The following is a 17104-nucleotide window of genomic DNA, read 5'->3' on the forward strand; positions in this document are numbered from 1 at the left end:
ATTATTAAAAAAAAAACTTTCAGATGTTTATAAGAACTGTCATTTTTTTTGGCAAATAACAATTTGCGAGTGTCAATGAAAAAGGTCGCACTCTAGCTTTTATTTATTTATTCATTAACACTTTAAACTTCGTATAATGATGGACCTATTACACGTGTAAGGCATTGTCTACCAGTTAGTCTATAGTGATGTAGAAATAACAAACAATCAGGTGTCTAAATGTGTTAAAAAATAATACAGAACACATAATATATTTACGTAATGTTAATTGCCTAATCTATATATTTATAGAAAGAGGTCATTTGTAACACCATTTTTAACTCTAGAACGACTGGACCAAATAAAATGAATAGGATAATCAGTATTTTAATATGATATTTATCAATTCATAGAATAAAATTAAAGAAACATAAGTAAAAACGTTGGTTGAATAATAAAATTAAACTTATTAATTTTGTTATTTGAAAGTCCGTAAGTAATATACTTATATATGGATTTTTAAACAGAATGAACACCGGGACAGGTAGATACTAATAAACATATATTTAAATATATATATATATATATATATATATATATATATATATATACATTTACTGTATAACATACAAAAATAGTAAAGGTATGTTTAACAGGCATCATCCTGTTAATAATAATATATATAAAAGAACTGTATCATATAACTTCATCTTAAGAAATATGCCATGGTGAACATTTAATACTATCTAAATGTTTAATCAAGCAATATCTCGATTTGCTGCGCAATAAATTTTCTATTTTATTACCGATAATGGATCTACGAGCATCTATATTCATGATACCATAGAGGCTATAGCCCTGCAGCGAAAACTTTCAATTCCAACACCACACACAACATTTAATGTACAAAATTGATACGTAACGAATGTATTGGGAACGGCAGCTTCCTCTATAATAATTAATACATCATGTTGAACCTTGACGGCACGTGGTCTCACCATATGATGTAGGGCGACCATTATTTTATATAAAGTGAGACATGGATCAACTTTTTTTATGATTTTGTAAGAACATAATTAATAAAAAAGATGATACGAGTCCAAATCAATCAAGTATATAACAAATTTTAATTTTAACACATTATGATTTCTCATTGAATATGTCCCAGAAAATTTTAGTTTAGTCGCTATGTTTTGTTTTGTGGTTACCATTAAGGAAACATAAGAGAAATTGATTGTTTTTTTTTATTTGCCGAGAGAAACGTATACACCTTCACTGATCAGACTCCTCTTTTACTCCTTCTCTTTAGCCAATGGACGCCCACAGCAAGGCACAGGTTTCTCCCATAGATCGCCATGATGACCGCTCCTGCGTTATCTCCATCCAGCGATTCCCTGCGACTTAAACTTTGTCATCGGTCTACCTAGTGTGGGTCTACCCACGTCACGTCTACCTGCTTGTGGTCGCCAGACTTCTTTAACTAAGCACAAAATAATATTAGGTTACAAACTCCATTACAGAAATTATATTCTGTTTACTTCTGACAGGCCTAAAACCTTCAGCAGGTTATAGAGAGATATGGCTATTATGCCTCTCGTTTTTCTATCACTATTCACTATAAAAAAGTATTCATTCACTTTACTTTAGCTTCAGGGATATTTTTTTCCCAGTTGTCCCGAAATCAAATAATCTCATGGTCACTTTACGTTCAAAAGAGAAATACTCGAAACGTTTTCTGATTTATTACGAGTTATTCAACGAATTGTATTACTATATTTTCTTCTCTTATACCATTATCGTAATTTGGATACGTGTGGAAAATACCAATGTAACTTCCCGAAAAAAATTATAAAGCAGTTTCTGTAAGACTTTAATAAAAATTCTTTAAGGTGTTTCGACTTTAATTTTGTCACAATCTTTGACTTGTAGGTATATCTACATCGAGTTTGAGATGTCAGAGCGCTGAATGTGTTTTGCCTAAACCTCCCATAATAATAAAGATTGAACGATCTCGAGAAAGTCACATCTCGCCTCATTTTCCAATACGATAATCAATAGCAAGATATAAGTTATTTTATTTATTTATTCAATTATATGTGTAATTAAGTCGTGTATTTATTTATTTATCACCTTCATTATTTTTAACGATTATATTCATAGCTACTCGTCTATTCAAAATAATAAAGGTTTTTTAATTATTTTTTGGAACATTCTCGACTTTTCGTTCGAGCGTTGATCATTGTATATATATATATATATATATATATATATATATATATATATATATATATAGAATGGTAGTACGCAGTTGACAACATACATTATACAGAGTGATTCGATATAAGTGTAAAAAATTTAAGAGGGTTAAATGTATATGTGACTCATTTGCTCTCAAATATTATACAGTACACCCTAAAAATCTATGGTTGCCAAAATAATATTTAAAATATTTACAATATGGTAAGAAAATTCGTATAACTAGATATTAAAATTGATTATTGTTTACCGTTGTGCATTCCAGTGGAAAATAAAAATTAATGTAACATATGTCTAAGTGATCACGCAATACCGAGTGATTGTAAATACTTGAAAAAGATTTAAAGCTGTTTGGTAACAAACATATGTAAATTCACTTATTTAACCTTTTTTATTTATAATAAATCAACCTGTACATAGCATATATTACATATTTTTTACTGTGATACGAAATGACTTTAGTATTTACAAGACAGATTCTTTCTATATCTTTGCATTGCTATTTATAACAATTCTATTAACTTAGACACGCCTTAAATATGAACTTAATTTAAAACTTAAGATAAATTAGTAAAACAAACATGTCTTGTCTATCTCACTCACTATCATCTCATTCTTTCACTCGTTCTCAATATCTCACACACTCTCTTTCTCTATCTCACACTTACCTACGTTCACGCCTTTTCTTTTACTTTCTCTTCTACTCTCTCTCTCTTTGCTCTCCCTCTTTCTTACTCTCTCTCTCTCTCTCTCTTTCAGGTATTAATCTCGCAATAAGACATGTTATGGCACAGATAAACTTATTATTCATCACCTTATCAAAAAGCAATGTATAATAAAAACAGTTTATAATATGCGATAACATTTTCCAAAGGTACATTACGTTAAAGTATTTTCTGTCGTTGCAAACCAAAACGGCATCGGTCCGCGAGCATTCACGTTTCCATATTCAACGAGATATCGCCAAGTAACCATAAATTTCCATTTGAACTGAACGCCATAAGTAAAAGTTATTGTATTTATTGCAATGCGATCACGAGATAAATGTTGAGGGGAAGTAAAGATTTATTTCGAAGCAAACGCGAGTTATGTTTGATTTAGTTATATATGATTTACATCGGTAAGGGATGCGGTAACCGTATATTCTTTATTTATAGAGATAATTAAACTAGCAGATACTTTATTTCGTCTCAGATAGACGAGCGGTAGTAGCCCTGCGACTTGCGATCGTAGGTCACGGGTTCAATTCATATAATGCAGTCATACATAATTCACAATCTGTGCATTAATTGTTTAGGATTGTCATTGCCCATAAAAAAGTTTAAAAGTATACTTTGCATCCTCTGCGTACAATATACCACACTACAATCGCCAACCCGCCTGTCAAGCATAGCGATTATATATATCCCCTCACAGATATCTTTTAGGTAAGGCATATGTTTTTCAATAGGTGTCTATGGAATTAAAACAACTTTTTTTATGCAACACACAACACTTTTTATTTTAAAATTATAGACTATTAAGTTGAACTAAATAATTCTTCCTTTTCTTCTTCTCAACTGATAAAAGCCTACTTCAAGGAATGGATTTCATATATGAATTGACTTACATAGAATGAATTACTCTCTGGTGCCTGGAGAGTATCCCGGCGGCTATCACTGCAGTGCTACTTGATCCAAGAACAAATAGTTTAATTAGTTTTAGGCCTGAAACGACGACCACGACGCGATAATAATTACATTCTTCTAGATACCATCTAACATATTAACTTTAATTTTATAATCCAATAATTGTAGTGTATAATGAAATTAAATCTTCGTATGGCGATATTAATACACATGCAAAAAATACAGTCAAAATTTAAAAAAATAGTCAAAATTTCTAAAATAAAATTTAATTTGCAGTTTTTTTTAACATTTCTTGCCGCAATAAACTGAAGGAGTTTAGGAGTTTGAGTTATTATTTTAGTGATACAGTGACCAATTGCAATATGTGATTCTTTTTCACATATATTCCGGAGAAGTAGCCACAGTACTATTTTTAAAAATATCTCTGATATTGCAAAATTTTTTAATTTACTATAACTAACTCCCAATATAGTTAAGAAGAATCTTCTTATTCGACTGACAACATGATGAGAGAGGTGTTATTTTATTTATTCCAAAAACACCAAAAAGTGAATACAGTAGTAAGTATTAAATGCACATATATCAATATTTAATCTGTATTTATGACGTAATAAAAGAACACACTGTTTTATTATAAATAAGCACCTAAAATTATTTAGCAATAAATAATCGCAGTCGCAAAGAGAAATTATTACGAATACATAATTAATGTATATGCATATTCAGCCTTTAGCAATCCACAGGTTCAGAAGATTCCATTAAGATAAATCCTGTTAGCTTGTTTGTACGGAAACACTAACGCGTGTTACAAATTACAAATCGACGCCGCGTTGTCGAGCTATTTAAATGTAAATGATTAGTTGATACTTACTTCTAGTTTTAATTTGTGTCTCTCTTTCCAATGAAGTCAACTCGGAAAGGCTTGTGGAAATCATTCTTTCTCTTCTTCTTTCGTGGAAATAAGTTTTCGGAAACAGAGTAATCTGCGAACTATGAAAATAAAAAACCAGCTCGTTGCATCAGTTCTCCTAAAACATCTGCAGAAAGATGGACGATACCCGTGTAGGAGTACAATGTAATGAATGTGCGTTTTATGGTGTACATAAAGCGAGAATTACTCGGCGATATTTATTTCCAATCTTGTGTTTTTTAGACTTCTACGTCTATTTGAGACCTGTCTTTGACTACTGTCCAAACGACTTCTGCAAAGCCACGAGTTCAAGATGGCAGCACACAGAGAACTCCAGCGAAATACTTTTTTTAAAGCCTGCGAAGAATCGGGGACAAGGAAGCCTCGGATCAGGCCGCTACATACTATTATTCCGACGTACACTATTATATACTACTATTATATAGACGTACTGTGAATTGACCAGACTAAAGCTCCGGGATATTGTGAAACATTTATCCAATAAAAGCTCTCCTATGGTCGTCCTCAGCGCTGATATAGTTGCTCCGACATCTTTACCAGGAACAGTGTCGTGGGAATGTCTAAGATCTAAATTATCTTGTGAATAAACAATGTTAAGTAAACGAACTTTAATAACATGCCGAGACAGGAGGAAGTTAATCACCATAAAATATATTAGATAGTGTCATGATCCGAAAATTTCACTAGCACAACATTCTTTAACTGTTTGAGAGTAGATTATTAACATTCCTAGGCATAATTACAACGCATATGCATTGTAGACTACAGGCATGTTTGAAGCCTAAAAGAATTGATAGTGACTGAAGTCGAAGGCCAAAGATACGGATATAGATAGAGTAACCAATTTTTTTCTGCACAACATCAAGCAATGAAATGCAAGAAATGGACACAGCTGGTTGAGACAAAGATATGAATATAAAAGATATGAAAGATAATAATGATAGGAATTATAAGGGAGCTCAATCTGATTCTAATTTCTATCAAACTGAAGCCCATTTTGATAGAGTTGTTTTGATATTCTTCTCATGACATAACAGGTGATACTATGTACATAATATTAAGGGGACCGGAAGTAGATATTACTTTCTTAATTTAAATTCACACGACTACATTTTTACGCCTTAGGTATCAACAATCTTTTGCCATCTAGTATACCAATTTCCAATGTCGGAGCGGTAAAAACTAATAGGTTTTTCTGTAAAATATGCCGATAGAAATGACATTACTTTCCGATCACCCTAATAATAAGACGTTTACCTGAATAAATAACTACTTCTAATTCATTTCCGAAAATCGTGACGGTTTCAAAACGCCTTGATGGATTCGAAAGTTGTCGAAGTTATCGCGTTGTCTACGATGTGACTAAAATAACTTAAGTAAGAGTAGTTTATAGCGAATCGTGGTGAGCGTGGTCTTCATCTCGAACTTGCCTAGGATAGACTTTTTTATGCATCTTGCTGTCCATGGTATCTGTATTTGACTCGGTGTTTAGCACTAATCTGTGTAACAACTCCTGAAGATGCCCCGTGGAGGGGTGAAACACGTGTTGAGTGAATTTACGGTGGCGGTTGTGTAGTTTGCATTGTCTGTCGCATGCGCATTTACGAGCGGGCTGGCGGGCGGTGCACTTTCATGCACGACAACCACTGCATGTGCGGAGGTGGCTAGATATTGGTCCTTTCTTATTTAGGATGGACTTCCGCAATGTAACGCCTGAATCCATTAAATATCTGTATTTAAACAAAGATTCATTTTTATTTCCACTTGATAGTTACCGCCATGTCAGCCCTCAAAGCTAAAGCCTTAATAAAAGATCACTACCGTGACAGATCTTGGTGAAATAGATAATTATATATTACAAGATGAGATCAATATATCAACTGAGTAGCAGTAATCAAATAGCGTTCCATTAGCCAGATTCTTAAAGAATCCGCCCGCCCACACGAGATCGTAAAAGAGAGAAAATAAAATAGGAGACGTGTTTGTTTTACTGCGTCTATCACTGATTTACACCGACGGGTGGCGAGATCGTAAAGTATATGCTTTGATTTAATGTAATTCGCTTATTATGAAGTCTAGAATATACAATTTTAATTTAAAGAAAAGACTAATAACAATAAAGTAAACATTTTTATATATTTGTAACGCTCGGTGAAGTATGCATGTTCTTTAATAAGATAGACAAAAAATAGCGTCTTGGTTTCGTCTCCTCTAAGTTCAGGATGCCTTTGTTACCCTCGTAGGTTTTAACTGAAGGATGCAAGCTCTCCACCTCGTGGAAGCGCTTCTTTAAATTTTTATTTTTTAACAACTAGCCCAGATACATTTATACTGTCAAAAGTTATCAGCCTTTTGTCGTACAAATATTTTATTTATGAATTTAATGTCTAGATTGGTATTTTTTTGTCTTCTAATAGATACACTGTAAGACTTAATAATAACACGATTATATTTACATTGTAACGATTTTTTTGTGTTTCCATCATAAAACGTCTCATTCACATTTTGATTGACGTAAATGTAATTTATGAAATGTTTCGTTTTTCCTAGTTTTCTAATAAATTATCAATTTTCTATAATAATAATCTACATTTTGGCTTACCGAAAATACATTTGTGTGAAAAATTAGCCCGATTAGTACAAAAATATAATACACGCCTTTTTTTCATCAAGAAACTCTATCTGATTTTGGTTTCTATAAAACAGTGCACTTCTAAAATGGTCATCTCAAAGTGGTCACTAAGTAGATAATAATATGGATAAATAAAAATTTATTTAAGAAAAGTTTCTTAGATAACATTGACAATAAATTAATTAATACTAGATGCTCTGTAAGACTTTGTACTATCAAAATTTATATTCCCGTGGCGGTAGATAAATAAAATGAATAAAACGTGATCGAAGTGATCACGTTATTTATTGATTTAATATCTTAATAATAAACGAAAGTTATAAAGATAAATTGTCTTTTAGTGCACTGTAATATGTATATGTAAAACTGTAATATATGTATATATAGTAAAATGATTTTTCCATTGTTTTGCTCAAAGTACGTGATAGTTTTAGTCTGCAGCGTTCATACTCCGCATTATCGGCCACTATGGCCCTAATACTTTTATGTTAAATAATTTTTGAGCGCAATCAAAATCAGACGCCTACTTCGATATATCTTCTTTGATCACTTTCGGCTATCATCTTCCTTTACAGCGTGCTAGGTAGGAAATCACTCATACAACCTATATCATACAACCCTAACACAGCGGCGACTAAATCGCTAATGTTGTCTGAATTCAAATCGGAAAGGAAATTTAAAATGAAAAAGAAACTGCAAAAGAGGTAGTACAAGGTATCTACCGTTACAGGATATAGGTATAGGGCGATTTTAAATAAATTAAAAAAACATCGAAATGTTTATACATTTTGAATAAATAACTTGTAAAATACCAAAGCTTGGATATTTTACCAAGTAGCACTTAACCTAAAGTTTTAATAAACCGAATTGAATGCATTATAACTGGTTAATTACTAAGGGCTTTGCCACAAAGGCGAAGTGATTTACCGGCCAATGCACTGTTATTATGTCTGATCGACATCAATTACTATGAAGCTTACCTCGACTGTCGCAATTTGTAGCGTGTCGCCCAAAGCTGTTGTAAGGGTCCCCTGTTTTTATACTTGCTTTAAACTATCACGTCAAGATTTATAACAATAAAACATAAATATTATTGTTAATAAACTTATTCTTCTATATTAATATCTGTAATATATGTTGGATTCGATGAAAAAGGCGACGAAAGAGAGTAGGGGTAGAAACGGAACATAAAGAATTAAAATGAATGAAATAAAATGTGAGATATAAAAGAAGAAAGAAGAATTAACATTGAGATAGAAGAAAGATGAGGATATAAAAAATTCTGTGAAGAAATTATCACTACATCCGAGGCAGAGTAAATAGGAGAGGTCCCCAATAGCGACGGCCATAAAAAAATTATTCTATATTTTATCATGTAAGAAGATTAAAAGACACATATATCGTACAAATAACCCCAGTAGTATTTTTAAAATAGGGGGATAATAATTCTGCAGACACATCTAAACTAATTTGGATGTTTACAACAAACTTCTAATACAACACAGTATATAAATGAATGCTGAGAGAATAATTGAAAATATAAAGGATGGAAGAAGGAAGAAAGAGACAAATTGTAAAGGATGAGAGAGAGAGAGAGAGGGTGAAAATTGGAAGGTTTTATCCTTGTTACAAAAATAAGATACGAGAGGCCCTAATAACAAGGCCATTTAAAAAAAATATTGCAACATAATTTTCTTCTCATAATCGATTCCCTTGTGACGTTATTTTTACTAATAAGACTTGCGCCTTCTTTAACAATTACGCGATTGTACAAAATGGTCACGCCTGTGTACATACATACATATTTTTTAAGTTGCTGCCTTATCATCCGCCCCCTCCAGCTCCCCCCTATACGGCCTAAACTATCGATGTATACACTAAATCCTCCATGCATAAAGCGACGTAATGATAAAGCCTACAATAAGGTTTTATGCTGCAAATCTAGATTTCTCCTTGCGGCTGCACTTTCTAAGTTAGCCTTAATACGCGCCGAGTATGAATTATTGTTCTACGAAACGCTTAGCAAATTATACGACCTAACCGAAACAGTTTTACGATACGTGAATTATTCACGTTTATAGCCTGCGTATTAGTTACGAAAACGTGTCGATATTTCAATGGCATTATATTTATAGTTGGTATTTTTCATCCAAAATACAGCTTAAAGGTCTCGTTTTTCAAAGTCCTCATTTATAAATATTTGAATTTGGAACTTACGAAATAACCAATTACTATTTTAACCACGTTATTTAATTTTGATTTCTTCATTTACTCTTTATTGTACACCATAGACAATCGCTAAAAATAAAAGAAAATAAGAAACAATTCATATATAGGTACAAGAAGCAGTCTTATCACTCGAGGCAATAATCAATTTTATTGTAAACTCAAAAATTAAAACAAGGGATGAAAATATATAAATATCAAGCTTTTTAACCGCTCAATCCACGAGTTTATAACATAAATCAAAATAGAATAAAAAAGTTAACGGTGTACATAGATCATATAAATTATTAAAACGTATTTAATTACTTACTATACTTATTTTCCAAAAGCTAATATATATAAGTTGCTAATATCTTAAGTTGCTAGGGAGTAAGTCAACGCTTTAATTGCACTTAAATATTAAAAAGTATAATTTGAAATCAGAACGTGATATTTAATAACATTTTTAAAATTCGTATTTTCTTGTTCCAGATCGCCAGCTACAAATCTTAGGCATTAGCGAAATAATGTCAAATCAAATATTAATTTGATTGTTAAAAAAATATGACATCGCCCAGTGTCGTAAGCAAGTGAAGTGAAGTGATCAAGTGAAGTATAAAAGTGTTTTTTCCTGTGACTACAAGATCAAAAATGGAGGCTCTTGAAAGGCGACGAAAAATTTTAGCATACGCAACAATTATGACCATCATATTTTGGTCGCAATGTAAGTACAAATGAAATCCTTCATATAAACCCTAAACAGGGTGATTGGGTATATCTGTAGAAAATTTTAAAGGGTGCATGTATAGTTCATTGGTCAGCAAAAGGATTTAAAACTTAGATGAACCTGTATAAACTCTGAAATATTACTAACATTTATTTCTATATACTCTGATATTAACTAAATAACATTTTTTTCTATTTTATTGGGACAAAGCCAATAACTTTTGGCAGTATAAATTCTGCAGGGACACATAATAAACAATAATTGATTTTAATACGTAGTAATTAGAAATATATTGATTGGATGAGAAGTGGTAGCCCAGCGGTGGAGGACTGAGAGTTGGAATCGTAAGTTGTGGGTTTGATTCCCGGGATACAATCATATGTAGTTAACACTAAGATTGCCACAGATTAAAAAATTCCAGAAGATTCGGTGTTCTCTACGTACTATAATACCACACTGTGATCGCCTACCAAGCATAGCGATTATGGTATATACCCTCATAGACATCTTTGGTACAGGTATGCCTTGCATTAGGCATCTGTGGTCTGAAAAAACGAATACGAAATTTGTAAACGCTTTTTATATTACGTTATTTATTATTTATGTAACTACTGATTATTGTATAGGCCGTAACATACATTAACTGACATCTAATGAGGTACACATTCACCTGTTTAAAGCTCTTACACCTGTAATAGATCAACCTTTATGTAATAAAAATAGAGCGTATTCAAATAATTCGTTTTTAGCATCTCCGGTAGCGTGATCCTCACGGTGGTCAGTTAGAACAAAGGTTTTTATGGTTATTAGAATCTAAACTTTTCGTCCTTGTACAAAGTTATTAGGAATTAAGTAGGATTATTACGATTTGTCGTAATTTTTATTTGTTGCTGATATGTAATTAATTTTCAAGTTCTGTATCGAATGTAGTATTTGTAAAATTGTATGTAAAAGCTTGTTATTAGGCAATGATCGAACTGTATCTAAGGACTCTCTCCCACGGCGACTTTTTGTAGCGATACAGTAGTGACGCTGTTGCGCTTCCGCCTCAATACTATCACAAAGCGGTCGTTTGCTGTTTGCCTGCTTGCTACGATACAGCTCGCTTCTGTCGCGCTTCTGTCGCGCTTCTGTCGCGCTTCTGTCGCGCTTCTGTCGCGCTTCTGTCGTGCTTCGGTCGCGCTTCTGTCGCGCTTCTGTCGTACTTCTGTCGTACTTCTGTCGCGATGTAAACACAATTCTTTAACCTCCGTTCTTTCCCTGTCACAATGCATCGCTACTGTAGCACGTTGCAAATGCGACTAACACGCGTTGGCATTTTTTTTCTGTCTCCTTCGCCCCCTTAACGTCATTTGCAGATTCCGTGAGTACAAGGTGGCGGGACGTTAAGGGCGCATAGCCTAACACCTCTTTTAAGATATCAATGCTCAAGTCCTCCCTTGTTAGTCTAGGCTTGAGCCGCTATCTGCGAAGCGACCTTGACTTGGTCTGAATTTCGATTTGGTCGGTCGCCGTAGGCCAGATGCCTAAAGTGTATGAATGATACTATCGTATCGCAAGCTTTTCTACTACTGCATGGTATATAAAATCATAAATCTTTTCCATCTGTATACAAAATAATATAAGGGCATTTTAAAATAATAGTTAATAAATAAATATATAACTAATACAAATAAAGAATGCGACGCGTTGAAATGACTTGTGTCGATTCTTTCAATAACCGGTCACATATTTACCAGTATTACAATCCTCTATAACATATAGATCAATTCAATCTAGAATTCGCTCGACTATTGCTTTGATAATATAAAAAATATATATTATGCTGGCTGAATGATAACATAAATTGTGAATTCCAACTGTTTAATATGGCTAAGTGACAACTAAAATATATATGTTCTAACGCTATTACTTCGGACGGCGCCAATAATAAATAGAGTTAAAGTAGTTGATTGCCTCGCGCTATAGTTTTATACAGGTTATGCATATATATAAAAACCACTCGGTTGAATTTAAAATAACGAATTAACAAACAAAAAGTTGTCTGGAATAAATTTCCCAGTGTGATAAGACCGCCCATTGTATTTCTTTACTATGTGGGATTATTCCTAGGGCCGATGTTTTTAGAGATTATAACAACACGAAGACCAAAGTAGATGTGTGTATCATCTATTGTTTCTGAAGATGTTAATATTGTTAGCCCTAAGGCTTTTACAGCTTCATCGGTACTGAGGTCACACAGGGATTCCCCTTTTCGATGTGCCGACGACGATGGCGTAATGTGGCTCCTACAAGTATTATGCAATTATGTATACATTTTGTAACGTGTACAGTAAGGAATATTAACTTAATAAAAATTAACAAAAACATGACATGTTTTTAACTAGTCAAGGTAAAATTCAGTTAAATTTGAGATTAACATCTACTTAATTAAGATATCAAAATTATTTCACGAATCGTTTTTAAAAATTGCAATCTACTTTATTACTTACCAGTTAAAACTGTGCACTATTCCAATTACTTACTACGCAGACGAACCTCTTTTATTCTGAAGTAGATCATAAATATTTTCAACGTAAAAAAAATATTTCCTGTATTTATACATCTATCCCTTGCCTTCTAATATTTGAAATACCTTTACATTGATATTTTATGTTAGCATTCATCGTACCGAGTAGTTCTCTTAATCAAACTGACCCGTTTTCATTCGATAGCCGTAAAGGCTATCTATTTTATGAAATGAATACCGGGTAGGGCTGTATATCCGCTTAGTTTGTTTTTTAATTAAAAACATTGGCCACTGAATGTAATAGTTTTAAATAAAACGATAGTCCTTGTTTTCAAGCGATATACTACCACTGCAAGGCACTGGTTTCCATCAAAGATGTCCACGATGATCGCCTATGATATACAAATTCTATTAACCAATCTCAACACGAGTAATAAAATATAGCATACTTGTTAAAATTAAATCAAATTTTGTTAAAATATAATTAAAAGCTAACCAATCTGTAATAAGAAACTTAAACAAAATTGTTAGACAAATAGAATGACATCAACATCACAGCTTATATAAGCCTCCTCCATAATTTTTCCAACGAGGCAGATTGAAGGCAACTTATATCTAATGCTTTCTAATGACCTTAACAAATCATATTTATTAAGTAAGAAAAGTAGCAATATATAGCTACTTCCGCACATGCAGCAATAGTCGTGCAATAAAGTGCGCCGCCCGCCAGCCTGCTGATAAATGCGCATGCGGCAAACAATGCGAATTAAATCACTCAACACGTGTTTCACCCCTCCACAGGACATCTTCAGGAATAATGTTACACCAATTAGTGCCAAACACAGTCTTGTAGACTGAAACACGTGTTGAGTGATTTAACGGTGGTAGTTGCGTAATTCGCATTGTTCACCGCATGTGCATTTATCGCCGGGCTGGCAGGCGGTGCACTTTATTGCACGACTACTACTGCATGTGCGAAAGTAGCTATATATTGGTCCTTTTCATATTTAGGACGGACTTCCGCATAATAACGCCTGAATCCATTAGATAATTATCTTTATCATTGTATCAGCCAATAGATGTTACTGCAAGGCATAGGTTTCCCCCAAATTCGATCGTGAACTACCCGTATCTACTTCCCGCGACCTGTCCACACTGCATCTATCATAACGAACATTAAAAATAAATTTATTACTAAATATCAAAATTAGGATGTTATTTTAATTCTATCCGCATTCAAATTGGGCAAGTAACCTACCTATATACATATCCAAATATGTAATTCCTAGAATACTAAGTTAAGACTTTTGGTGCATTATAACCTATTGTATGCTCGTTAATATGAGACGGAGACGACGCACGTAACGCATTAGCTACATGTAAGCACCGACACTACATTATTCAATGCAAGTGCACAGTTAATAATGCAGACTTTGACCGTCTGTACGTTTTGCGTTAGCTTAATGGATCTACCAATCAAAAATACAGACAGTGGTCCTGTTAGATCATAAGTTGTTCAACCATATCCTTTACTATCATGTCGAATTAAAAGCCATCATCAACTGTCTCGAATTACGCGCGGTCAGAGCAGAAACTAGTTTAGCAGAGAGAATAGAGAAGGAGAATATAGCCTCATTGAAACGAGAGCCCAGAACTTTTTGGATTTAAGTTCATAGATCCTTCCACTCCGAGAACACAGTTCTGATAAAGCTATAAATGTCCCCAGGGTAACAGCATCAATTTCAACCAAGAATAAAAAGATCTTTTTGAAGTTCTGCAAAAAGGTAATAGGAGAATAAAAAGCAATAAATAAACAAATGAAGAACGAGTATGACGAGAATAATTAGCAAGAGTAATAAAATAGCTGTGCTATTACAAATGTAGATGAAGGCAATATAGATAGGAAGTAAATAAACAGTAATTAAGAATAAATAAATTATAAATATAATAAAGGTAAAAATTGTAGAACTCTAGACGGAAGGCGTAGGTATGAGGCGTCCTATGGAAAGGAATGAAATGTATCGTGAAGGAAATTAGAGGAAAAAATGAAAGACATTAAGAAGGACGAAAGATGATTATGAAAAAAATTTTTTTTTAAATTATGTAAATAAAGACTCTACACCTTGATAGGGATTGCAAGAAAGGCGCCAAAAACGGTGCTATTAAAAATTTAAATGCTGTCGTCACGAATAATTAGATCTGTAACCTCCTACACCCGAAACACAGTGACGTTTTCCTGCTATTTAAATAAATGATTGACAGCTGTTTACGTGTTTTAAAGTATCATCGATCGACAAGAAAGTCGTATCGATTTATACATTTTTTCACTATAAAGTATTGAGTGCAAATATCATTTGTACTAGTCTAAGAATGATCCAGTCATCTCGATTTTGGGTCAAGTGACAATCCATATATACATATATATTTATATTGAAACTTGCCTTCTAGAAATTTTGAAATCTTTTAAATAGATGATTCCGAATACTCCTAAATATCCAACGAATGCGTTTAAATTTTGTTCATCATAATTTAAATTAAAGTTACTTATTTCACTAAATTTATTATCATTTAATTACACATAAGTTTCATTGCATCGTTCGTTTACACTTTTACCATGTAACGAACCTATGTATGTATACCTATGTATACCTAATATATAAAATCTAGGTTGACACCTACGCAATCATTTCATTTTGAATTTCGAATTCTTGTGGAAAAAAATTTGCAATTATTCCCCCGTTACATAAGAGTCGATCTAGACGTGATGCCATTGTAATTCTATATGTGACTTGAAATGGTACCGTATTTAATGAAGCTACAATCTGTAGTTATTTGAATGTCACGTCGGCAAGGTGAATGCCTTGTTCGTCTCGTCTCCTCACTTTACTATACAAAATCATTAATAATACATGTATCGGACAGTATGCTTCTGTTATATAAATAGCTACTATGCGCTATGTTTCTAAGAGATTTTGCGGGTTTTATGGATTAGAAATAAAACGATTAATGTCACTTCCAGTGAAATAGGCGAGACCTTGAACGAAAACAAGTTATCCAAATTATTCGCAGATCCCAACTCCCGACAGTTATGGCCGATGACCGCAGTGAACAGGAATTTAAACTCAGACACGAAACGAATTTACATATTGTGATATTCTTGATTTTATGCAATTGTATATATTATTGATATAGTGTATATAGATAGTATTTAGACATTTATTTCTTTTGGAATCTTCGCTGGAAACATTCTAGTTGCATTGGCCATTATTTCTGATAATATATTTCTTTAAATCAATAGGTATTCAGTCACGTATTATTACAATACAGTGTTAGTTCAATGATCAAAATGACAAATGTTATTTTATATTACTTACTAATATGTACTGACTATGATCTCTTTTAACATTATTTAAAGTTTAATTAGTTATTTAGATCTATTAAAAATCTAGTCCATTTGTTTAATTACTCCATAGTTTATTAGGTTTAATTATAAAAGTTGCGAAAGTTAGACTACTTAAAATAAATTTCACGGAATTTTTTTTAATTTATAGATTCTGTAATAATACGTCTATCGCCCCATACTTTTTTTTATGGCCCCCGCTATTGGAGGCCTCTCGTACCCCCAAATTTGTTGGGATCAGGGTCTTTGTTTAGAAATAAGTATTTCAAATTTTTATCTTTATTCTTCACTCACTTTTATTCTTCTCAATTTCTTTTGTTCTTACCTTTTTTCCTTTACAATATCTTTCGTTTTGTTCTTTCATTCCTTCTTGCTTTGATCGCCTTCCTTCCATCATCTTATTCCTCTTAGGTGACTAGGTACATTTCTTTTATTCTTTATTTTATTACTTATCCTGTCCCCTGACTTACCGTAACGATGTAGTAATATTTCTATACAGTAGCGAAGCTGTTGTTAGTCGTGTGTCCTCGTCTATATAACCACGATTCAGTCGTAATTTAGTAACGGTACAATAATACCTGCGTTCGCTACACTTCCAAGATTAACTCCTTTGTGACAATGTTACTAATCACTTTGTCTTTGGTGCTGCTTTTACGTAAGCAGCTGAAGGGTGAGCAACGAAAGCAAGAATTATTGGATACATCCATTACTTAAAAAGATATCACTTGTTGGGCATCATGTAACAATGCTTAAAATAGAGAAAAAGAGAACGAATCGTGGTAAGAAAGAGTAACAAGATAGATATTGCGAGGAATGACAAAAATGAAAGTAAATAAT

The 17104-nt window shown here is 32.9% G+C and overlaps 1 protein-coding gene across 2 annotated transcripts in view; it reads left to right on the forward strand.

Moving 5' to 3' along the window:
- LOC137931093 (uncharacterized) overlaps positions 1-17104 on the forward strand; it is a 227098-nt gene that overhangs the window by 130938 nt on the left and 79056 nt on the right. For both annotated transcript variants that reach the window (XM_068774492.1, XM_068774493.1), the window contains exon 2: positions 10124-10355. In XM_068774492.1, coding sequence (XP_068630593.1) covers positions 10283-10355 — 73 coding nt within the window. In that variant the 5' untranslated portion in view covers positions 10124-10282. The remainder of the gene's footprint in view (positions 1-10123; positions 10356-17104) is intronic.

This window comes from Battus philenor, unplaced genomic scaffold (assembly GCF_028537555.1).
Source record: "Battus philenor isolate CCGP_79_NKW_IND1 unplaced genomic scaffold, ilBatPhil1.0.hap1 SCAF_7, whole genome shotgun sequence".
NCBI classification, from domain to species: domain Eukaryota; kingdom Metazoa; phylum Arthropoda; class Insecta; order Lepidoptera; family Papilionidae; genus Battus; species Battus philenor.